At 41.3% G+C, this 25,269-nt stretch overlaps 1 protein-coding gene across 1 annotated transcript in view; it reads left to right on the top strand.

Moving 5' to 3' along the window:
- rims4 (regulating synaptic membrane exocytosis 4) overlaps nt 1-19,125 on the top strand; it is a 56,633-nt gene extending 37,508 nt beyond the window's left edge. Inside the window, exons 3-6 of the mRNA XM_080462246.1 lie at nt 4,697-4,809; nt 8,250-8,351; nt 10,248-10,387; nt 17,599-19,125. Of these exons, the coding sequence (XP_080318372.1) occupies nt 4,697-4,809; nt 8,250-8,351; nt 10,248-10,387; nt 17,599-17,817 (574 nt within the window). The 3' untranslated portion in view covers nt 17,818-19,125. The remainder of the gene's footprint in view (nt 1-4,696; nt 4,810-8,249; nt 8,352-10,247; nt 10,388-17,598) is intronic.
- Nucleotides 19,126-25,269: the final 6,144 nt, after the last annotated feature.

Below are 25,269 nucleotides of genomic sequence, written 5' to 3'. Positions count from 1 at the left end.
AGGTTTATACGGCCACGTTTTGAAAACGATGTCTGTTTACACGTAAAAGGCAGAAATACTGAAAATTATGTAGTTAGCTACAGAATATGGAGTGGGAGTCGTGACACTCTGGAGGCTGCCAGTGTTGTTACTGTCCATCTACTGAGATTGTGCAGAAATGAAGTCACAGTCTACTTTCAAAAAAGAAAATCCCATAAAAGCAATTTCTCAATATCAGGATCAATAATTTTTTTATTATTTCATAAAACAGACACCGCAAAATACAGAACAAAACTCTAAAAAAGAATAAAAAAGAAAAAGTTAAAATAAAAAAGCAAAAAAAAGGACCAAAAAATTATTAAAATAAATAAATCAGTCAATAATAAGAACAACACAATACAATGCAGATATTTCATAGTTAAACATGTACAGAAGTTTCGCAGTTTAAATAAAAATGAGAAATGATGAAATAATAATGTTTCAGTTTTAGCAAATATAAAATAAACGTGTACACAGAATCTTTTGGAAAGGTGACTGTTGGCTTTCTTTGAACGCATTCTTTTAAAAAAATGAAAACATGAATAAAAAAAAAGGCACATTAATTTTGATGCATCTGCTCCTGATCCCTGAACTCACCACATATGGTCTCTTCACATCAATTACATCAAACTCTCCCCGACGCTGACGTTACGAGCGTGCAGCGTAATCTCCTGTATACATTCGATGGCCATAGATGACATGTTGGCAGTTGGCAGTGGCGCAGAAAAGACAGGATGAACTGACCGTGGGACCTTCTGGGAGAGACATGCTGTTCTGGTGTGTCCTCAACCTAGCAGGATCACGATCTGCTGCTGCGACGCACCACATGAACAGAGACGCTTTGACACGCTCACAGGTGGAGGGATTCAATTTGTAAAACAAAACAAATAAACCACGAAGCCAACTTTATTCACTTTACCCCCTCGTGAATCAAACCGTGTCTGAGGCCTGAAATGTCTGAAGTTTACATTGAATGTCATATTTCTGTGAAACAGCTTCATAATCCAAAGCCCCCCCCCCACACACACACACACACACACACACTATAAGCTAAAGCTGAAGGTTTTATCACACAGTAATACCCACTCGGCTAATGTCGCATGCCAACTTTCTGTGCATGCTCAAAGTGACACAGGTTTTTAATATGATCACTTTAATAAGTTAATCTATTAATTGCTTGCGTCCCTCTTGCATGTGTACTGAGGAATTCACACAAACTCATGGGACGTTTATACGACAACGATTTAAAGTGAAAATGGGAAATTTCGTGAAACACTCGGGGCTCCGCCTCCTTGTAGACGGTGGAAACGCTGCTATTAGTCATGCACTCCAAGTTTGTAGTAAATTGTTCTGCACATGCTCAGTAGCTGGACAATCAGAACCATGTTTCTTCTGTGGTGTCATGGCTCCCAGTCCATATCCTCCTGGGACTTGGTAGTTTTATTTTGACAGTCACCATAATAACAATCCATCTTGGTTTTCTGTCCGCTAGAAAGTTCGTGTTCTCTCATAGTTAATGTAAATGTAATCTAAAGAGCGGATTTCTCACAGATTAATGGCAAACCAAAAAGCAGACTCACAAGGTTCAAGGATTATTGAATAAAGTTCCAACCAAGGCAAAGTTATCCTGGGGAGAGTCCAAGAGAATAATTACCTTTGCCAATGAACATTGAGCGAATTTTATGAATTTAGTCGCATGTATTTATGTATTTATTGGTTTGTATCTATGTATTTTGCCAACTTTTCACAAAAACTACTCGTGTGGATTGCATGAAATCTTCAGATAGGATTTGTCATCATCCGAGGATCAATCGATGAGATTTTGAAAAGTTAATCTGAAACCGTTTCCGAATAAATCCCAAAAAGCTGCGAAAAAAATGGCTCATACAAAGCAGATGGGGGAGGCGCCTCATGGAGGAGATCAAAGGAGATCAGCGTCTGTTGCCGCGGACGGGGCTTCACCCGAGTTGCATGACATTTCCATTGATGATTTATCTAAGGATCCATCCATCCATTTTCTCCCGCTTATCTGTTTCCGGGTCGCGGGGGTGGCAGTCTGAGCACTGTCACCCAGATCACATTGCACTGATTAAGAACCTTTCCTGAAGGTGGTGAGCCACGGGAAGGTGGTGCCCGGCATGGGACATGAACCCTCTACCTTGAGATTGAGAGTCTCATGCTCTACCAACTGAGCTAGCCGGGCGCTTTATCGAAGGATGGTCCCGTTTAATATTGAGAGCGATTGGGTCAGAGGTCAAGTTCTAGGTTAGAAAAAGGTTTAAAAAAGTTTTAATCCAATTGAAGTCAAACCAATGCCAATATGTTTAGTTTTAATTCCCGATCACCACATGATGCACTGATGTCATTACCCTGGTTAGTGGTTGGGGGTCAAAGGTCGGGGGCTGGTCACTCAGAAATTGTAAAATGTGTGTACATCAGTGTCAAACAGTGAGAACATGAAGCAATTCAAACAACCATGACAAATGATGGAAGGAGTGGTGTGGTGGATCAAATAACCTTGTAATCCATTGGTTTCCATGGTGACAAATGTGGCGTTGGTGAGCTCTGCTCCTCGGCAGAGAGGTTGGCACTCCCCACCTGCATGGGCTCAGCCTAGTCCAGATCTCTGGAGGTGTCGGGAACAGGTGGTTGGCGCCCCAGTCCAGAGAACGTGGAAGAGGACATGGACCTTCGGACGCAACTGGACCAGTGGACTCATAAAGCCGCTCTCCTCCCCGCTCGTGCTGCCGGCTGTCGATGCAGGAAGCCATGGCGATGACGTCCTCCAGCCAGTCCGGCATCTCCAGCGGGGCTAGCTGGTCCTTCACTGAACTGGAAAGGCTGCTGATGAAATGGGGGCAGTTTGGGGTTCAGTGTCTTGCCCAAGGACACTTCGGCATGTAGGCAGGCAGAGATGGGAACCTGCAACCTTCCAATTGGGAGATGACCGCTCTACCGACTGAGCGATGCCGCCCATAAACACACGAAACACAACATAAACACAAGGGAAAGAGGCTGGGGTCACGAGATGAAATCCAATGACGATCGAGCGCTGAGACAAAAGGAAGAGGGGCTTAAATACACATGGGAAGGGCAGACAGGTGATACAAATCAACACTAATCAGACACACAGAGGGAGTGAGAACAGGAAGGGAAAGTGATAAAGACACAGATGAGACCGACTTCAAAATAAAACAGGAGGAGACAAACAGATGACACAGATTTGACAGACACAAGAGGAACCCTTACAATGTGATTGTTCCGACTTCTTCATGTGTAAGTAATCTGAAATGTCAGCTTGTGATTCCGCTGTGCTTTGTTGGAAGAGTCTAATCAATATTTTACCACTTTTTCCCTTCATTTCACATTGAATCCCCACGGAAGGACCGTCGGCTTTAAACCCTAATCCACCTGTTCCCTTAAAACGAAGTACTCTCATCAGGGCAGAGCTGAATTAAGATCAGGCGACCGTGAAGCAGAAGAATAAAAAGTAGGTTAAAGAGAAACGGAAGACAATAAAGTCAAGACAACGAAGATATGGAAGCAGCTGCGCCATGTGAAGAAGAGTGGATAAAGAGGGTAATGAGAGGTTGAGGAGAGGTGAAAAGGGGAGAATTGACGAAGAGGAGGCTGAGTTAATCTGCTCCGTCTCATTTCTTCTGTTGAAGAGTTTTGAAAGGAATCAGCTCAGCTTGTTACTGTGACGAGTTATTTCCTGAGCTGGCTCCCTTCAACTTTTATTTTAGGGTATATTATATGATATTACCTACTTTGTGTCAAATTTCTCATAATTCTTTAAACCAATTGTCCCCGAGAGATTTCATTCTTCGTCCACTAACATATGGAACGCCACAGTATCTCATTCAGGCCTCGTTTACACAACGTTTTCAAGTGAAAACACAAAACTTTTACTGCATTTAAGGTGTCCATATAAACAACTCGGTGCTCGGAGCCACTGAAAACGCAACTTTCTAAAAAAACGGCTCCCAAAGTGTAATTTTTCGAAAAAGCTCAGACGCTGTCTCCATGGAAACGAAACTTTCTGAAACGCTGCTACTGTGCACCACAGTTGTAGTAACTAGTTCTTCTGCACATGCTCAGTAGATGGACAATTAGGACAATGGCAGTCTTACTCTTGTGCTCCATCCAATCACTCCATCCAATCACTACACGTCAATCTCAAGTGAGCAAATATGGGAAAAGTGCAATATTTTCAACATATATAAAGGTCTTGTGTATATAATGTAATGTAATGTAAAACATTTCTGTATACTAACATATTCTTAGTGGCACACCTGCAAAACACAAACAAACCAGCTTGAACTATTATTATGGGAAAATGCAGCTGTGTATTTTCATACATTTCTTCATTTTTACAAATTTGGTTGTTTTTCTCCCCAATGAAAAGACACACACACACACACACACACACACACACACACACACACACACACACACACACACACACACACACACTGATAAATGGCTTCTGGTTATCAGTTCTTTCCTTTTTCCTTTTCTTCTGTCCCCCTCCTTATTTCGGTGGACAATGTTTGTCTTGATTCTCTTCCTCCTCTCTTATGTGGCGCCTTTATCTTTCAGTCTCAGACTTGCTGCCTCTTGTTTCTTTGAGCTTCGTTGGGACTGTCAGTGTTTAACCATCCGTCTCTGTCTGCAGCCTCAACTACAGCGGCATGTGTCTGGCATCGGACGCCCAGTTCAGCGACTTCCTGGACGGGATGGGACCCGCGCAGTTTGTTGGAAGGCAGACGCTGGCAACCACATCCATGGGTAAGAGAGGACCAGGATGTAAACTGAAGCCTTTCTATATATATATATCTATATATATCTATAAAGAACTATATATATATATATATATATATATAGTTCTTTAGGCCCCCGTTTAAAGGGGTCATATTATGCAAAATTCACTTTCTGATGGTTTTCCAGCAGTACTAATCGTCCCCATACCTGGAATGACGCCCCAGAAGTGAAGACAGTCTGTCCTCTCTCTCTGGCTTGTTTCAGTTTTTAAAATGTGTGTTGCTCCAACCAGCCAATCAGAAATCAAACCCTATATCGTGTCATCGGGGGTTCAGCCAATCCCAATCAAGATAGGCCCTCCCTTTGACTCCTCCCACAATTAGGCAGCTCTTCTCTGGCACATGGCACCACGAGAGGAAGTACTTCCTCCTCTTCCCAAGATGGGCATGTGTGGGCGGAGCCAGTCCAGCTCACACACACACAGCAGATTCTGAATGCAGCTCCTATGATCCAATATTCAAATGGAGGAAAAGCAAGAAACTTTGAATACAACGGTTTTTGGACCAACAAGACCAAGTGGAAGATTTAAAATGCTGGAGAATATGACTCCTTCAAACAGTAACTTGAACTAGTAAACAAAGTGAAAATTCATCGCTTTAGTGTTTTCGTTTCAGGAAAGTTACATGGCAACGTTTTGAAAATGATGTCTGTTTCCACGGCAACTGCAGAAACACTGAAAACAATGCAGTTTTCACTTTGGGCCTCTAGTTGGCACTGTTTGTTTTTGTAATGAACCACACACACACGCAGCAGAGAACAAAACACTCTAAACATTAACAACGGGAGAGCACGGACATTCTAGCGGACAGACCACCAAGTTTGTTAATAAGGTGACTGTCAAAATAAAATTACCAAGTCCCAGGAGAATATGGACTGGGTGTCATGACACTCTGGAGGTTACATTGTTCTGATTGTTTATCTACTGAGCATGTGCAGTAGCAGCATTTCTGTCGTCTACAAAGAGACAGTATGTTGTCAAAAAGTTCCACCTTGGGAGCGGTTTTCAAAAAATTACGTTTTTAGTGGCTTTGAGCACAATTATTGTGTAAACGGACCCTGAGAGTCACCATATAATCTCAAAAACATGATTTTGGACGGCAGGGGGAAACTGGAGTATCTGAAGAAAGTTCCTAAATACACAGAGAGCATGAGACATCGACACAGAAAACTCAGACTCAAGCCAGGAAGATTCTCACTGTGAGGCCAGAGTGCTTTTTGTTTGATATTTATATAGAGAAAATATAAAACCAGTTTCTATTCTAATTGTGGAGGAGGAAACACATCTCCTTTCATTAAACTGGTCGTACAACAGGCAACCACAACTCACCAACCTGGATCTTAAAGTAGAGGACGCAGCAACATTTAAAATGGCTTGTAAACAGAAGAGGTTTTGATCAACTCTGTCCTGATGTTCATTGTTACTATAAGTTCTACTCATGAAACTGTACTTCTGAGCTTAAAGCAGAATTATTTCCCCTAAAATGTACGATGAGTTAATTAAAACATTTTACTGGATTTACAGTAATGATTATTTAAAGCCTGGTGGTCACAGTGCAGAAGCTCGAAGCTCAGAAATCAAAGAAAATGATTGAAGCTCAATTGAAGAAGTTGTTAATCTTCTGAAACAGCGCTAGAGGGAACTGCAGACACAAATATGATGAAAAAAAACCATAACCCCAAAAGTTGGGAGCACTGTTGGTTGGAAAAAAACGATTTCAAAGACTTTGGAGTCAAGTTCATTATTGTCACTATCACAATAATCAACATTATAAATATTGATTTGATATTGTGTTGTTACCACTGAGGGTCCCCGAGCGAAGCTTTTAACATAAGGTCACCCTACGACCTTGAAGAAACAATCGTTCAGTGCACCCAAACGGACTTTCTGACAAAGTTTAACGTCGGCGCGATCGTGCCTCACTCATCCCAACGGTGTCTTAACGCTCTCTTCATCATCCCTTGCATTAATTCCCTCCCAGGTTGTGTGTGGTGGATTTTCAGGCCGTCCTCGACTGTAAGTGGGTCAGTTTCCTCGCTGGCAGCCAGACTCTGTCCCTGGCCCGACAACAGTGACACCGACTGGACCAGCTCCACTCCAGACCTGCTGTCCAGTCCAGCATTATATAACGTCCGAGGACCCAGAATAACTTGGTCGTCATCTGTTCTCTGTCGCTTTCAAAGGAATGTGTCTGTCATGTGGGCGACATTCAGCAGAAACCATTATTTAAAACTTCCTCCCAAAGACCGAAAGGAAGAAAAAGTCTCATTTCAAATATGAACTGAGGTTAAACTGGCTGTGAACTTCTTTGACCACTAAGAGCTCAAATGGAGTATTTTGTTCAGAACATTTTCAAGTGGAACTGTAAAACTTTTGTTGCGTTTTTGTTGTAGTTGTTTTTTTACATGATAACGGTGCTTGGAGCCACTTTTTAAAAATGCTCTGATTCCGTCTCCATGGAAACAAGAACAACGTAACTTTTCTGAAATGCTGCTACTGCACATGTGCACCGTGGCCATAGTGAATGGTTCTTCTGCACATGCTCAGTCGCTGGACAATTAGGCTTTTTCTTTTTTTAATTAATTCATTTCAGACATGTGAAATATTTCTTTTTACATGTGTGCAATCATATATACACTCCATCTACCCACGTACATATAAATATACAAACACATATTTAAGCCCATTAGTGATAATTCAAGTTACATTTTATGAAAATATATTCAGAAAAAAAAGAAAATCCATATTTAGGCATACATACATACATACATACATACATACATACATACATACATACATACATACATACATACTATATCCAATCATCATGCCTGAAAAGGGGAAGGAAAAAGTAAAATTTATATAATCATACCTCTTCTCCATACATTATAATTCTTTAGAGTATAAATATATAGTTTTTGTAATGAAAAAAAAACTGTGTTTCCTCCGCTGTGTCATGAATCCCAGTCTAGATTCTCCTGGGACTTGGTAGTTTTATTTTGACAGTCACCGTAATAACAATCCAACTTGGTGGTCTGTCCACTAGAATGCCTGTGTTCTCCCGTTGTTAATGTTTAGAGCCTGTTGTTCTCTGGTGCATATGTGTGTGGTTTCAATACAAAAACCACCAACAGCACCCACGAGTGGCCCAACATACTAATTGCATCATTTTCAACCTTTCTGCAGTTGCCGTGCAAACAGACATTGTTGTCAAAACATTAGTGTGTAAACAAGAAAAAAATAACAAAGCCTTTTCACGTGAAATGTTGTCGTGTAAACGGGGCCTAAAATTCTGCTTTGAACCAAAGTGTGTCAATATTTATATTTTACTCAACGACATTAAGCATTTTCTGAATTCGTGGTGTTAGTACTCGTGACAAAAACTGTTTTTTTTTTTTCCCCCGTCCAGGTGATGTAGAGATCGGTCTGATGGAGCGGAACGGGGGTCTGGAGGTGGAGGTGGTCCAGGCCAGAGGGCTCACCATGAAACCCGGTTCGAAGGGGCCTCCAGGTCAGTCTGTGCCCTGAATGTCTTAGCCCGTCTGCCGTCTGAGCAAAGTCCGTTTTTACTCCTTTTCATTATAGGTGCAGTGAGTGAAATCTAAGCCAATGCAATACCTGTGTTGTGCATTGGGTGGCAGTGTTGAGACGCCAGTCTGCATTTGCTTGTTAATCACATCGTAGGTATCCTGATCCAAGTTGGGTTTAATGGAAGAAATAAAGTTAACCTGTTGTGTCGTGCACCAAGAGAGTCAGACATTTTTGCTGCTTCTTTGAATGATGTCAAACACCTAGTGGTCAGAATTTATACTACAAGACTAAGTGGGCTTGGACTGTCCTGGTTTGACCTGGTTTACTAGGATCCTGTTTAAAGCATGCTAAAATACATGATCACATGATAATAATAATAATAATATTAATAATAATAATAATAATAATAATATTTTTTATTTGTGTACATTTCTTTGTATTTTCAAATGCTGCAGAGTATAAAAACAGTTAAAATGCAAAATATTATCAGGGTCATTGAGTGGCTGAAGCAACACTATAAAACCCTTTTTTTTTTTAAAAATGCTTTTTAATTTAAATTTATCTGTAGCCCGTCAGGTTGTTGCTTGTAGTGTGAGTTTTGTGTGCATTAGATGCTGTTTACATGAAAACCAGCTGAGGCATCACTGGGACACCACAAGCACAAACTAAAGAACCATTTTCACCACATTTCAAGTGAAAAAGTGCTGCCTTTGTGTTTTTGTTCCAGAAAAGAAAAAAAAGGATAATCTTTTTACTACGGCACAGTAGCGGCACTTCAGTTAAATTAAGTTAAATTCTTCCCCATTTCCATGGAGACGAAGTCAAAGCATTTTGAAAAATCTGCGTTTTCCCTTGTTTCCATGGAGACGGGAGTGCTTTTCTAAAAGTTGTATTTTCAGTGTCTCCAAGCATCGTTGTCATGTAGCCGGACCTCCAATACAAAACAAAACTTTCCTGTTCTCACTTGGAAAAAGTCGCCATGTAATGAACCTAAATATGATTCCATGGAGTCGGACATGGAGGAAGTGACATATTACTGCAAATAAATCTGAATTTAAAACTCAGTACGGAAGATGATCGCTCACTAAGTTAAGACTTTATCAAAAACAAAAAAACTGAAAAGTTTGAGAACAGATTCTTCTTCTTCTTCTTCTTCTTCTTCTTCTTCCTCTTCTTCCTCTTCTTCCTCTTCTTCTTCTTCTTCTTCTTCTTATTATTATTTCAATCTTATTTTCTTCAAACTGACATCCTGATTTGTCTCATTCAGCTTTTCATTTAACTTACGTTCATCTAAAATATTCCGCTTTGTAGCGTCGATGATTTCGACTTTGCAGATTCCAGAGCCTTCTAACTGCATCAGCAGCCAGCTACAGCCTGCGGGGTAAATGTTCAAGCTAATGGAATACAGCTTCCAAAATCACAGTTATGGTACTTGAAGATATGAAATATTCAAGGTTGAAGGGAGGAAATTGTGTTTCCATCGCTCAGGGAGTTCACATACTAAATAAATCAGAACTGCTTTTGTTTCTATGAATGCTGTACTGAAAAATACTGTTTGTCGCCTTGAATTCAACGAACGAACACCATCTGTAGTCACAACGGCCTCGTATTTAACTTTGATTAAAAAATGATTAGTGCAGAAGATGGCCAATATGCAAATGACAAATATAAAACATGAGACGGCCTCAGAGAGGAAGGAAAGTAAATCTGCTGTGAAGACGACCTCGCTCCACTCAGAAGACACGGTCAGTGTGAATGGATGTCGAAGCGTTTTTCACTTGGAACGTTGTCGGATAAACGTTTACCTCAATCATATGAAGAGACTTGTTGAAACGTGAGCATGAAGGTTAAATGCTTCTGTTTGCTGTCGTTCCAGCGGCCTACATCAAAGTTTACCTCCTGGAGAACGGAGTCTGTGTTTCCAAGAAGAAGACCAAGTCCGTCAGGAAGTCTTTGGATCCGCTCTACAACCAGGTCCTGGTCTTCTCTGAGAGTCCGCAGGGCAAAGTGGTGCAGGTAGGTTCTGCAGTGTGGTCCACCAACTCTCTTTGTGTGATTGGTCCGATTTTGTTTGTTTACTTCCGCATTCCGCCACAAGTCCACGACGGGGCTGAGCGTGTTGTCTATTTACGTGATGTCCCTGAACGCATCACTCAGCTCCTGCAGTTCAAACCGTTAAAACCCGAACCAAAATCGCAGCTGAGACACAAAACTTTCACTTTTATTACTGAAACAGTTCAGTAAAATGTATTTCTAACATTTGAAATAAGAGCGTGTGGCTGCTGTGAGGGGGCGTGGTCTGCTGTGAGGGGGCGTGGTCTGCTGCCAGGGGGCGTGGCCTCCAGGTTCAACAGCTTCTTCTCGGAGTATGAACTCTCCTGCCGAACAAGAATTTTTTGTGGCAGCCGGTTGACGTCACAGCGGAACGTTCCTCTTGTTCTTATGGAACCGGCCTGAACCCCGAGAAGAATCACGTCCACAAATAAAAGTCATGAGGAAACCTCCCTCACTAAAACCTTCAAACGTTTTATAAACAGACACAATCATGAACAACACAAATGTAATAAAAGTAATAAAAAGGAATTTAACAGATGAATAGAAGTACGAGTACTAACTTTTACCTTCTTGAGTACCAATATGAACAATACTGCAAAAAGTAATGTAGTTTACAGTTTCTTGTTTAGTGAATTGTTTTCTTTCACTGCAAATATTATTTGCCATAAAAGTTTTCTACATTTTTCTCCCACTCAACTTCTTTCTTTCTTTCTTTCTTTCTTTCTTTCTTTCTTTCTTTCTTTCTTTCTTTCTTTCTTTCTTTCTTTCTTTCTTTCTTTCTTTCTTTCTTTCTTTCTTTCTTTCTTTCTTTCTTTCTTTCTTTCTTTCTTTCTTTCTTTCTTTCTTTCTTTCTTTCTTTCTTTCTTTCTTTCTTTCTTTCTTTCTTTCTTTCCTTCCCTCGCTCTTCCTCCCTCCCTCACATATTCTTTCTTTCTTCTCCTCTATATACTGATTTTTCTTCAGTTTATCTCCTTTTCTTACGTTTTTCCTTTTATTCCTCATATTTTTTCTTTCTTCCCGTTGTGTCCATTTTTCCTTCATTTTTTTTACTGTGTTTATTTTCTCTCTGATTTTCTTCTTTTTTTTCCTTCTGTCATCCATTTGTAGTCCTGTGTTATCTTGCCTTCATAACGGTTAAATAACGTGTGTGTGTGTGTGTGTGTGTGTGTGTGTGTGTGTGTGTGTGTGTGTGTGTGTGTGTGTGTGTGTGTGTGTCAGTAATCAGCGGGTGGAGTTGTGGCGTGTTGAGCGCCGCGGCCTGCGGCTGCTCCGCTGCTCCCGTCGCTGTGTAATTAGCCACTAAACGCCTCCCTCTTAATTATCTGCTGTCTGCGCCGCCGTCCTCCGAGCTTCATCAAACTCATTCAGCCTGCATAATGAAAACCGCTGAAATCAGCAGCGCTTTTCAATTTGTCGCTTCCTGATTTAGTAAAGCGGAGAGCTGCGTGATCCTGCGCCGGAGTTTCATTGAGAAAATGTTTTTGAATGACTCCGAGTCCCTGCTCTACTTTCAACACACAAAATCAACTTCCTGCTTTAATCTCAGCGAGTGGACGAGATTAGGGAAATGAAAAGTCTAAACAGCTGCATTGTTTGCCCGTTATTATGACTTAGGCCCCGTTTACACGACGGGGTTTAGCGAGAAGGCATCGTTTTTTGCCTTTTTATTTCAGAAAAATTTAAAATTTGCATGGCACAATTCAAAATTCTGAAACGTTGGCATGCCAGGCCACAAGTTGGAGCTGTAGTTTGTTTCTAAAGTGAAAGCACACACACACGCAGCAGAAAACGATGAGCTCTAAACATTAACACTGGGAGAACACGGACATTCTAGTGGACAGACCACCAAGTTGGATTGTTGTTACGGTGACTGTCAAAATAAAACAAGTGTTTGTGTTTCTTTGCTTACAACCTCTGGTATGTGATTAGACTTTATTTGTATTTAAGGTTTATATCCAGGTCAGCCTTCAATGTTATTTGTGTGATTATCTACTAGGAACGTTGCTTATATGGTTGCAGTTAAAGCAAAGTTATCTAATTTGTGAAATGGAACATTTTAGGTTCTGATAATTGAAAGGAAAATGTTATTTTTACCATGGTGGCAGGTTTTGTGAGGTAATTTGAGGTTGGCTTTGAGGTTAAATCTCCACGTTCAGAGAAAATTCTTTCAAAATGGCCCGAGGCTGCTCCTCTGCTGCTGTCACCGCATAATTATCCACGAACTGCTTCCTTTCTAATTATCAGCTGTCCATCTAACTCCTTTGCTCCGCTCTCTCTTTTTCCATCCCCTGATCATCGGATCCCCCCCCCCCCCCCATTGTGTTTCTTCGTTTTATGCAATTGTTTCCATCTGCTCTTGGTGTTAGTGGTTTGATTTCGAGGAGGTTTTTTAGTGTATTTTATCACTGAAACCATCTCAGCTTCCTCTGTTCAACCGTCCAATCACAGATAATATTCATCAGCGGGCCACACGTTGATAAAATACACAGTATTGAAGAACTGTCTGATATAGAAGGCATTTATCAAATTTTGTTTTACATTTTTGGACATTTCTACAGACATAAAATCTAAATAAATGGAGTCAATGAAGTAATGATGGCTCACTAAACATGTTGCAATACCACAATGGACCACAAGAAGGTGTCTTGAGTACTGTTCAACAAGAGAAGAAATACGGACTGAAGGTTGAAGGGACCAATTGACCACCGCCACCCAGTGCACGTAAAAAAAAGAAAGAAGTAATATTTAGGGAGAAGCACTCATTGCACATTATTCAACCATTTTACAGCCATGAAAATAAAATAAATCAAGTTAATAGATATTTACCTCCAAAATGGTCAATAGGATCTAAAATCTAATCTAAACTAAAAGCTTAAAACAGCTCACATATTTTCCCTTTTTCTGAATCTAATTTCTCTCTGTGAATTTGCATTGTCGAGCCGTCCAGTCTTGCAGCGCTTATTCTGCTAAAATGTCCCCGGAGAGTTTCTGTGTGGAGTTTGCATGTTCCTCCCATTCTTCCCTCTCTTCTTCTTTGAACCCAGGAACCAAAAACATGTGTTTCCGGCGAACTGTTGAATCTAAAATCACTTTTTATTTTTGCATAGTTTGGCGAATAATTCGGCTCAAATGAATAATCAAATCCAACTTTATCTCTTGCTAAACGATTTTCTATCGTTTACAGTTTGTTTTATTTCTTTTCCATCCGAAAAGTGGTGCGGACGGGACAAGCAGGACATTACGATTAATCTTACTGTGTGGTGTTTTTATACTTTGAGGCTCAGCCATGACTCCTGAAATAGCAAAGTAAATCTGCACATTGCTTTTGAGTGAAGCTCCACTTTGGTGAACTTTGACATCCAAATGTGCCTCAGTGAGCAGCAGCCGCCTCCCTCCAATCGTCCTGATATCCAGCAGCAGAGGTTCACGCATTGTACTCCTCTGTGATTCTGTACAGGTCATCAAAAAGCCAAGGGCATTAATCTTCTGTTGACGGTGCCTTGACTCTTCTAGGAAAGCTTTGGACGACAGGGATTTCCTGCTGTTCAGCTAAAACAGCATTAAGTCCAGTTTAAACTCTGCGTATAAAAGCTCTGGCCCCGAAAGGTTGCTGCTAAAAATACAGAAGAATCCAAAGATGTTGTTGAAGTGAGAAAAAAAAATTGGAATTAACAGCTAAGAATTATACGTTACACTAAAACACGTTGCAAACCGAGTGTATCAGGACCGTTTTTGTCTCGGACAAGAGATCTGTCTCAATCCGCTCTGTTAGCCATGTCAGCGGATCGGATTAGTTGGTCCAGGACCAGGTCCAGAGCCGTCCTGGCCATATCGACGAAATGCAGATATTTGAGGTCTGTTGGTCCCAGACTAAACTGTTTGAGGCGATCCAGAGCTGCTCAATGACCAATAGGAGCAACGCACACAGTCACATGACTGCTGTAGACTGACAAGAGAGAGACCACGTAGGATACCCGCTGGTAAAACCCCCGAAACAGTCCTCTCCTCTAGGGACCGAGACCTGGGCAGAGTGCAGGACGACCCAGGATCTTTTGTCGTGTCCAATGCTACAGGATCTGCTCTGCTTGCTGTGAAGTGAAAACACGTTTTTTGCATTTACTCTGCAACATTTTGAAAATGATGTAGTTAGCATGCCAGGCCACAAGCTGGCGCTATATTACACTGTAAACATTAGCAATGGGAGTTCTAGTGGACAGACCACCAAGTTGGATTGTTATTACGGTGACTGTCAAAATAAAACTACCAAGTCCAGGAGAATATGGACTGGGAGTCATGACACTCCGGAGGCCGCCATGTTTGTTATTGTCCATCTACTGAGCATGTGCAGAACCAGCGGCGCTGCCAGGATTCAGTTTCATAGTACGCACAGACCCAATAGTCATTCAACAATAGTTAAATGCTCCGCTGCGATCTCCACCGCAGGATCACCTGCTGGTGTCGACGAGAAGAAGTCTTCTTCTTCTTCTGCTCTAATTTAATATTGCGGTAGAAGTGTGTTTGCCACCCGGTTCAGCACCCTGGCCAGCTGCCAGAGGAAGAACTGGATGTGGGAATTTGATGCATTTGAACCCACAACATGTTAGTCAGGAAATGTTGTTTTTGATAAGCCCACCTGTTGATATAATTTAAATTTAAAATAAAAAAAATGAAACACCTGCAGCTATGTTTATTATCCCCTCCCCAAAAACAATAATAAAAAAAACTACTTTAAAATGTAAATTTTTTTCACACCTTCATAAAAATTGGATGTACAGGATTCCGGTCGGCGGCGCCACTGTGCAGAACAACCATTTACTTTGGCTGTGGTGACCAGGACCAGTAGCGGCGTTTCAGAAAAGTTGCGTTTTCCCCCCGTTTCCATGGAGACAAAGTCACAGCGTTTTCAGGGACTCTGAGCACCGTTGTCATATAAAGGGATACTCAAAATGCGGCGAAATGTGGTGTAACATAGTAGATGTGATGAACAACAGAAGTAGATATCAGTTCAATTCCTCTCTTTGATTTCTCTCCTCATCATATTTGTGTATTTTCCACATCCCAGAAAGAGAAACTCTTAACAATCCATCGTGACTCTTCTTCATCCACAACATACATCCACTATTCTCTGCAGTTCAAACTGATTTCTGGTCGCGGCGGTCGGGACGCGGCTCAGCTGCAGGCTGCAGGACTGATGGAGACACGGATTCTCCATCTTTAAAGACACGGAGAATAGATTGAAGCAGCTTTAGCCTCTGTGGAAATCACTCGCAGCAACACACACTCACACACACCAGGCAAATTGGTATGCTGGCACACACACACACACACACACACACACACACACACACACACACACACACACACACACACACACACACACACACACACACACACACACACACACACACACACACACACACGAGAAGACACACGCGGCTGACGGATATTGATTATTTTGTCGGCCGGCTGACAAGCAGTGGAGGCCGTCTGAGATGAGCCCAGATGTTATCGGGATGTCAGGAGGCAGAGGACGAATACCGTACAGCCACAGACAGGACGCTGTGAAACACTGTCACCTGACCCCACCACCACCACCACCACCACACACACACACACACACACACACACACACACACACACACACACACACACACACACCTCTTCATTTACTCTGACAGCTCAGCCTGCTGCTGCGTTACACACAAACTGTCACGATTCGATATTTACAAGTCAAATCTGAATTAATGCTAATTAACCCAGCCTCTCTGCAAACACACATCCAGGATTGTGGGTCCGCTGTGTTCCTCTTGACATTCTATAACATCCCTTTTTTTTTTTTTTAGCTCCATGTCAATTATCAATCGTCCTTTCTACAGATTGGCTTTTCCATCACCCTCAGCTGAACTCATTGTTCAGAGCTAATTATAAAATGCTACCAAGCTAATTCAGCGTGGCTATCATTGTCATGGTGGCTTCATTGGAAAAGCAGCGTGCTGAGTTTGAATTAGAAACAAGAGCAACCGCACACAGTCTGCTAGTGGTGTGTGAATCTGGCCCGATCCGATATCGATCCGATACCAAGTGGGCCAGTATCGTCGATAACGATCTGAGAACTTTTGATATTCAAGGTTAATGCATGATCAAAGTGCTAAATCTGGATACATTTTCATGTTTTTATGATTTTTTCTTTGGTTTATTAATTACTTGAACTTACAACAGAATTTTGGAAATGTTTATAGGTAAACAGAAAACACTTTATTGCCATAATAAAAAATTGGGTTCGAACAACAGTAACAAAACAATTTTCTCCCAGACATTGTAATGTCTGGATATTTTTCTTAAATAAATAGCGGGACAACGAAAACTACACTTCACAAAATGCACTTGTTATTTAAAGTGACAGGCTGACAGGTATCGCAGGAGAGAAACTTAAACTAAGTATCGATCTCATTGCACTGGTATCATTCAATATTATCGATATTATCGATACCGCTCAGCACTACGGTGTGCATACAGACGTGCAGCAGCTTCTATACCACTGATGTCAAACACATTTTAAATCAGGGGCCGCAAACAGCCCAGTTTCATCTTGAGTGGACCGGACCAGTAAAATAGTGCCATGATGACCTTTGAATTTAAAGTTTTTTTTGCTGTACGTGATGAAAATGTCAAGAGTTACAATGCAAAATGACAGCAATCTCAACATGAACCCCATTTTAATTGAAATTTCTGGTGCAAAATACAGTGAAAAGGCCAAAAAACATGTTGCATTATGGGTGTTTTTACAAACTCACCCTGAAGACATTGCTTCGAGGCTAATGCTAGCTTGCTAACTTTCACGGCAACGTCACAGTCACCTCAGCTCGGATCTCAGTGTTGCGTCGTGTCACGTCTCTTAATGAAAATAAAGTTTTCTTTGAAAGTTTGACCATTTGCTTGTTTTTTTGGCCGGATTGGAGCCTCTTGCGGTCCAGGTTTGACCCACAGGCCTCATGTTGCACACCCCTGTTACTGATAACCAGTGAATTTGAACATACAGTAAATACTGTAGTTACAGTTACTCTACAGGACCAGCGTCAGGCACCTCACATACAGATAAAACGTGTAGAAAATGGATGAATGGATGGACACTCAAACAAACTTCCCCTAATCTTTTATTTGATCATTTCCAGGTCATAGTTTGGGGCAACTATGGACGGATGGACCGGAAATGCTTCATGGGCGTCGCTCGGATCTTACTGGAGGAGCTGGACCTCAGCACGATGGTGATTGGCTGGTACAAGCTCTTCCCTACCTCCTCGATGGTGGACCCGACAATGGCGCCACTCATCCGCCACTCGTCGCAGATGTCCCTAGAGAGCACCATCGCCCCCTGCTGTGAGCGATCCTAAGACTCACACAAAAGATGTTTCATTTCCATGTTGCGGCGAGGACTCCCATCGCTCGGTGAAGCTTTTTGATATTCCCTGTAGACCCGGACCAGCCGGGTGGCGCCGCCCTGGAGCCAGTAGATGTTAAGTATCTCACTCACGGGTGCTGTGACCGGCCAACGCTGGGGGATGAATCACTTTCCTGGCTGGAAAAACGACTTCACGAATCAGTAGATCCTCCCGGCGCTTATTGGAAATGTATGATAATTCTTTTGATATCGTATCAGATCGTTTCCTCAGACTCGAGGGAGGCCACGTTTTCTTTGGTTGTTGCAGACTCCAAGGAGATTGCTCTCTTCAGATTCCGGGAAAATAAAATAAAAGAACCCCTTCTTAATGAGGATAGTTCAAAGGAAGGCTCCGTTGCCGACATTGATCGCATCCTACTGGGACCACGATGCACCGCGGGCTCGGCTCGGCCCCCTTCGATTCCCATTCCCAGGACTGCTGCTTGTCTTTCCGTGTCCTCGTTACGAGGCCGTCCACCCGACAGTCCGGGGAGCGAGTGCGATCCGCCAGCCTGCCACTTTGTTCCAGGAGGAAGACGAGCAAAGCAGGACTGAAAGGACTTTTATCGAAAATCTATCTTATTTGGTTCAAGTGACCAAAAACATCTTGGAGTATTATTATATTTTTTCTTTTAGTGTCTCATTTGGTCCAGTTTTGTTTGGTTGCTTTGGTATTGGTAGACCGTGCATGGAGACGACATGAATGAAAGCCCCTTTCCTCTTGTGGATCATGGCGATCCAGCCAAAAATTTAAATTCCCCCAGAGTTCTGCCGGCTGTCTATTATCCTGGTTTACTGGGACTGAAGGTACTTGTGTTTATTTCCAGTGCTGCTGAGTTTAAATTACTTCATTAATTTGGCTCAAACGAAGCGCTGGCAGGATCCGAGTTTTCACACTTAATCGTAACTCAAAACACAGTTTTATTGCGATCAGTCACCGTGTGAGCTGATTCCTTTCTTATTGTTCATCTTATGTTGACGATGCACTTCAATTAAATCAGCTTGCAATGTGAATCGGAAAAGAAATTCAAAAAAACCTTCTTGCCGTTTGTTGAATTGTTGGCACGCGGATTATATACTGATAGTGTTTACGCAACTACGTGTAAATACAATCAAGACAAATGTGTTTGAAATCACATTGCCTGAAGATATTTGTTCCCTCCATTCATGTTTTATTCAGTCTTTCCCGACACATCATAAAGCAGGCGTGGGAGACGGCGACAGTGTCCTCGCTCTAAACTAAATTGGATTTTATGCACACATTATCAGATTATGATTGGAATTCAAATGGCCCGGCCATGAGTGCATGTAATTAGCACATTTAAATGTCATTAAAGCTGATACAGTCTGCCATGAAACGGCCATGTGGGGAAAAAAAAAAAGGTGAGTTTCAAATGTTCCGAGTGTTTTCTGCTCGTTTGGTTCACTTGTGTAGTGTCGAGCTTAACGTGGCGACGGGCTTCATCGTGCAGGTGACGGTGAGCCGGAGCGTTAACGCCGAGCAGCTCGGACCAGTTTGATTGTAGTTCTGATCCCTTCTTATATTACGCTAAAAATAGATGTTTCAGATCCCTGCTTCCCCTTTTTTTTTTTTTTTTTTTTTGTTAAAGCTTTGGCTGATAACAGTTTCTACTTTGCCAATTCCTACCAGCAAGTGTCTTCTCCTCCCTCTTCTTCAATTACCTTGAGGCCTGTGCCATCGTGAGGGAGGACCAGAAACAACCACTCCAACATCTGACAGCTGAAGTGTCCCTTTTATTCTAAATTACAGCCCTAATCCCCCGGCACCTGGTGATTAGCTACGACTCAGTGTGGAGGGAGGAGGAGGAGGAGGAGGAGGAGAGAGAGGAAGGAAGCATGAAATGTACTTTGCATTATCCAAACAAAGGATCCGTCTGCTCTGACGTCAGGTTTTACAAAACGGACACAAAAATAGGACGAATTTCAGAGCGAACACAACATGCACACTGGAGAAGAGTTTATAGACGTTATTTGGGCACTTTATGATTCCTAAATGTCTTTTTCTGTGTAAATATGATTATTTTGTTCTTTCGGAGTGAGCCAAAGTTCATCTTTAACGACTTAGTTGATAAATGTTAAAACTGAGGCCCCGTTTACACGACTAACGATTTTGAGGCAAAACGCAAAACTTTCTTTGCGTTTTGAGGGAACATTTACACGACAATGGCGCTCGGAGTCCCTGAAAACGGAAATTTTTGGAAACGGCTCCCAAAGTGGAATTTTTCGAAAACCCTCGGAGCCCGGATCCTTGTTGACGGCAGAAAGGCTGCTGCTGTGTGCATGCACACCGCAGCCGTAGGAAACAGACCTTCTGCACTGTTCGACTCCGTGTCCATGGAAACGGGGGGGAAAAGGTTACTTTGCATGCTCACTACATCATTCTCAGCGTTCCTGCTGTTTCCATGTAAATGGACAGAGTTTTCAGAGCGCTGCTGTGTAAACACAAACCTTTTTCAAGACGACGCGTTTTCACCTGAATTGTTGTCGTGGAGACGGCGTCTCACAGGGCGGAACGGGATATCCTTGCTAATTATCATAAGATTGTAGCATTAGCTGGTAGCATTCGCATGACTGATTACAACTTCTAATTAATGAATTAGCACACCTCGATAAGACTTAGCATGAGCTCTATGCTACACAGAAGGAAGAAACACGAAACACATATGTAGCAGTGCAACTGAGATTTCTCTTTTTTTTACAGAGGTGACAATATTATTTTCAGCTTCTTTCTTTAACAAAACATGTGATTTGTAGATTTAAAGAAACCCTGAAATTAAGTGATTTTTTCTTTCAGCAAGATATCCAAGAAAAAATATTGATTTATGCAATTTCTTGCTTAGAAACCAGTTAATATTTTACTGAAATCACTCGTTGAAAGTGATTTTACTCCAAACTTTACTGAAGTGCCCTGTTTTTCCAGTAGCAGTGTGGCAGGGATATTAATGCTGTTTCTATTTCCAACAAGTTAGCAACATTCTGGAAAGCAATAAACAGAAAAAAAAAACATGCAGTCATTCAGTTTCTTGTGGAAAACGACACTTGTACATGTGATTTTTACCGCGACACGGTTTATCGGTTCAAATATCCAACCAGACGTTATATTTTTGTGATATTATGGGGAAGGGTTTAGCAGAAGTTTACCCTTTTTGAAATGCAGGAACTGAGAATCACCTGTTTAAAATGTCCTTTTACACGAATGCGTCCTTGTTTGTGTTTTTCTGTGACTCGTCCCCACAGTGTGCTGTGTCGTCCCCGATGTGTGATATTGTGATCGGCAGCGATCCCTTTCCGGAGCTCGTTGAAATGACTCGTATTTACGTTTACTGCTACCTCTGATGGACGTCGTGATGGGAGCAAACGAAGAAGTGAGGGAACGGAGACAAAAAAACACCAGAAACATATTTCTTTCACCACAATGTTCAGCTAAAGTAGTTTTGGTGGCTGAATTTAAATCAGGGGTCTGCAACCGCAACGTAGCATTCAGACGTGAAATCATCCGCTTTTAAAGTTTATTCACACAAAAGAGAGAAGTTGTGTTGAAAGAGTTAAATCACTTCATTAACTGTTACTAATTCCTAATTATTTATTTCCTATAAATGCCCTGTTAATTACAGTTTTGGTATATATAGCAAAAAAAAAAAAAAAAACAGCACCGATACCACTTTTTTAAAGGACAAGTACTAACCTTTAGCTACTTGCTGATACCGAGTACTGATATGAGTACTTATTAAATGCCATATGGTCTGATTGGTTAATCCATTCACAAACGATATACAAAGGCTACACATTGCAGTAAATCACCTCCACACAGCGTCAACATTGATGCTACACACACCTTCAACAGCCGCACAGTCGACAGTATGCTTAACATCTTTCTACGCACTGCAGACTGAGCTCGCTGTCAAAGAGCCGTAGTCATAGTTTAATTATGTTTAGCATGTAGCATTGCTGGTGTGTGAGCTCCCAAAACTCTTTAGCATGTAGCACGTAGCATGGCTTGGTGTAAAATCCTCCTGGATCCACGGAGCATCAACGAGTATAAGTATTCCGTGCAGTATCGGTATCAGTATCGGTGCATCTCTATTCTATTGACTTTCAAGGTTCATTTTGTGGCTAAAATGATTTGCAGGAAACGGGTGCATGTGGAGAGTTCTTTAGAAAGCTGGCGAGTCTGCACTGAGGACAAAGAAACCCGTAAATTTGACATTTATGAGTACGAGGACAACAGACCGAGAGTTTCGCCTGAGGTGGCGTCGAGAAAAGAGACATTTAAAGGTCCGTTTCAGCACTTGCACGTCTCAGAATGCACATAAAACTCATATTACAACACCATAACCACTCTTCATCACATACCCACATAACTCTCCGCATGCATTTTGTTAACAGCGTCATAGGGATGCAAAATGAGCTCTTTAAGGGCCCGTTCACACAGCAGCTTTTCAAAAACATTTGGCACACAACTCGTGGCCCAGCATGCTAAATACATAATTATCAATGTTTTTGCAGTTTCCATGTAAACGGACCTCGTTTTCAAAATGTTGCCACGTAAACGTGGAACTTTTCTGAAACTTTTCTGAGACTCGAAATGTTGTCGTGTTAACGAGGCCGGAAGGTTGCAGACCTCTGAATAATAAACACTTTCACAAGTGTTCAGAAACCTGTTAAATCACTATTATATGTACGACGTCTCGTCTTATTGGATGAAAACCAAAAGAAGTTTTATAGGCATGAAAAAGTTTCTTGGTTGGAATAATACAGGACCAAATCCTAAAGCTAAGCAGTTTGAAATCAATCGATGGGGCTACTTTTCAAAAATGAAGTTAGATTAGTTGTACAGAGCTGATGTAAACATATACAAATAGAAAAGTAATGAAAGACGTTTACAGCATTTGGGTTTTCTTCCAGCCAGTCACTGACAGAGCAGAGTGCTTCTAAAACAAAAGGCTTTGCATCCAAGAAGAGTCGTATCGCATGAAAAACATGTAGATTTAGTGACACTAGATCACGATTGGAGTTTGATTCTTAAAGCACTTCTACATCCTGCAGGAAGAATCTAACCAACACAAGGAAAGAGGCTTTTTTAAAGGGGTCATATTATGTAAAATTGACTTTCTAAAGGATTCCCAGCAGTAATAATCGTCCCCATACCTGGACTGACGCCCCAGAAGTGAAGACAGTCTGTCCTCTCTCTCCCTGGCTTCTTTCAGGTTTTAAAAAGTGTGTTGCTCCAACCAGCCAATCAGAAATCAAACCCTATATAGTGTCATCGGGGGTTTAGCCAATCCCAATCAAGGTAGGCCCTCCCTTTGACTCCCCCCACAATTCGGAAGCTCTGCTCTGGCACATGGCACCACGAGAGGAAGTACTTCCTCCTCTTCCCAAGATGGGCATGTGTGGGCGGAGCCAGTCCAGCTCACACAGACACAGCAGATTCTGAATGCAGCTCCTATGAGCCAATATTCAAATGGAGGAAAATCAAGGAGAAGCTGGGTTTGGGGCAGTAATCTTTGAATACAAGGTTTTTTTGACCAATGAGAGTGTGTTGTATAATATGACCCGTTTAAAGCCTTAATCGAGAAAATGATTGATTTGAAGCTCTAGACGTCTCGGAGGAGCGTAGCGTCAGTTCAGACATGCAAAAAAAAATTTACTTACAAATTTCCCTGAGAAGAAAATCTCCTGAATCAACACTTCAAACAGGTTTAAGATTAATTGTTTGTTTAAAAAAGATTAATTGTTTTTCTCCCCTCGTTCACGTCTTTGTGACATTTTGTATCTCTGGAAGCAAAACGGACGAGCTTAATGCTCAGCACCGTTTTCCTCCCCACAACACTTTAATTGTTGTTCAACACTTGGTTGTTAAATATGTATCTCTATCAATTGTAATGTAAAGTAGAGGCCTTAAACACGTTATGTACGTTCTGTCAGGGCTACGGACTAAGAAATGTCACGTTAAGTAAACAAAATGACGCAAAAAAAAAACTTTTACAGTGTCACCATTTCAACCCATCGCTCAAAGTAGTTTAATTGTCGACAGAAATGATGATCTTTGCATAATGTTCTTAAAGACTTTCTGATATACTGAGATTTAAAGAAACTCTTATGTCTATTCCACACCTGTCAGTGCGAGCTTAAACAAACAAAAAAACAAGCGAAAAAAGCCTTTTTTTGCTGAATTAGTCTTCAAATACTCCATTTCTTAACAGGACTTATTTTCTAAAGTTAGGGAAATGTTGTTTTTGTTGTTGTTGTTGTTGATTTGGGATCACATCTCATCACCTGTATGAATCGAGTCCTTTTATTTTTATTTTTTGTTGTGATTCTGTAAAAACAGACACACTACTTGACATTGTTTTCAAGCCTCAGAATCCTCTGTTTCCTTAAAATTGTTTAAGGTTTAGTCCAAATAACAAACAAACCTGCAGACATAAACTTTTAAAATCAACATGTACAATACTGGGAGGGTCTGATAAGTTTAAAGCAGCTGTGCAAATATTATTTCCCATTTGGGAGATTTCCTGTAACAAGAAACAACCCCAGAAAAGCCTGCAGATAAATGACAGACAGCATTTTAAAATAATGTGTCTGTCAATATTATCAGTGCAATAACATTCTACACGTGTGTTATCAATAAAACCTGGTAAACCAAATAACTTCGAATCACTTTAACAGTCATAAAATCAGTTTTTTGATGTCATATATCATTTAAAAACTAATTTATTTCTCATGTCAATGCAGAAATATTCTCATGTTGAGTGATTAAACTTTCACAAAACTTCATCCAGCATCCAGATCGATTTTTACCACTAGAAGTGAGGCTTTTCTCACTTCCCAGTGACTCCTGAAGGCCGTGATTGGACAAAAATTAAACTGATTCCATTTATTTATTTATTTTATCCTAATCGGTGGGATTCTGCAGTAATGTGAGATAATATTGAAATATGTTGATTGATTGTGACTGAGAATTCCCCTTTTTGCTGTTGACAACTGAAACAAACCCATTTTCACTGAGACACTTTCATGTGATCATTTGAACAAATTTGCACGGTTCATAATTACATTTGGAAGTTTTCTTCCTGCTCCTCCACGCCTGATTCAAATCAACTGATGAATAGGAAACAGAGCAGAGAGCTCAGTCGTTGATTTGATTCAGGTGTGTTGGAGTCGAACATCAGCTGGGAAACACACACTCTTGGGCCACGTTTACATGTACTGGGTATTTACAAATACAGTGATATTTCTCTGCGTTTACACATAAACCAGCTATAAGTGTTCACAAACGATGATTCCTTAAAACTCTGGCCACAATGGAGATTTAGAAAAACTCTGTGTAGCATCTAAAGTGGGGTAGGTGGATTTTTCCGTCACAATTAGTGACATCGTG

Source organism: Lipophrys pholis, assembly GCF_963383615.2.
Source record: "Lipophrys pholis genome assembly, chromosome: 4".
Classification (NCBI taxonomy): Eukaryota; Metazoa; Chordata; class Actinopteri; order Blenniiformes; family Blenniidae; genus Lipophrys; species Lipophrys pholis.
The sequence above is the reverse complement of the archived record's forward strand: the minus strand, read 5'-3'. Positions and strand labels throughout refer to the sequence as shown.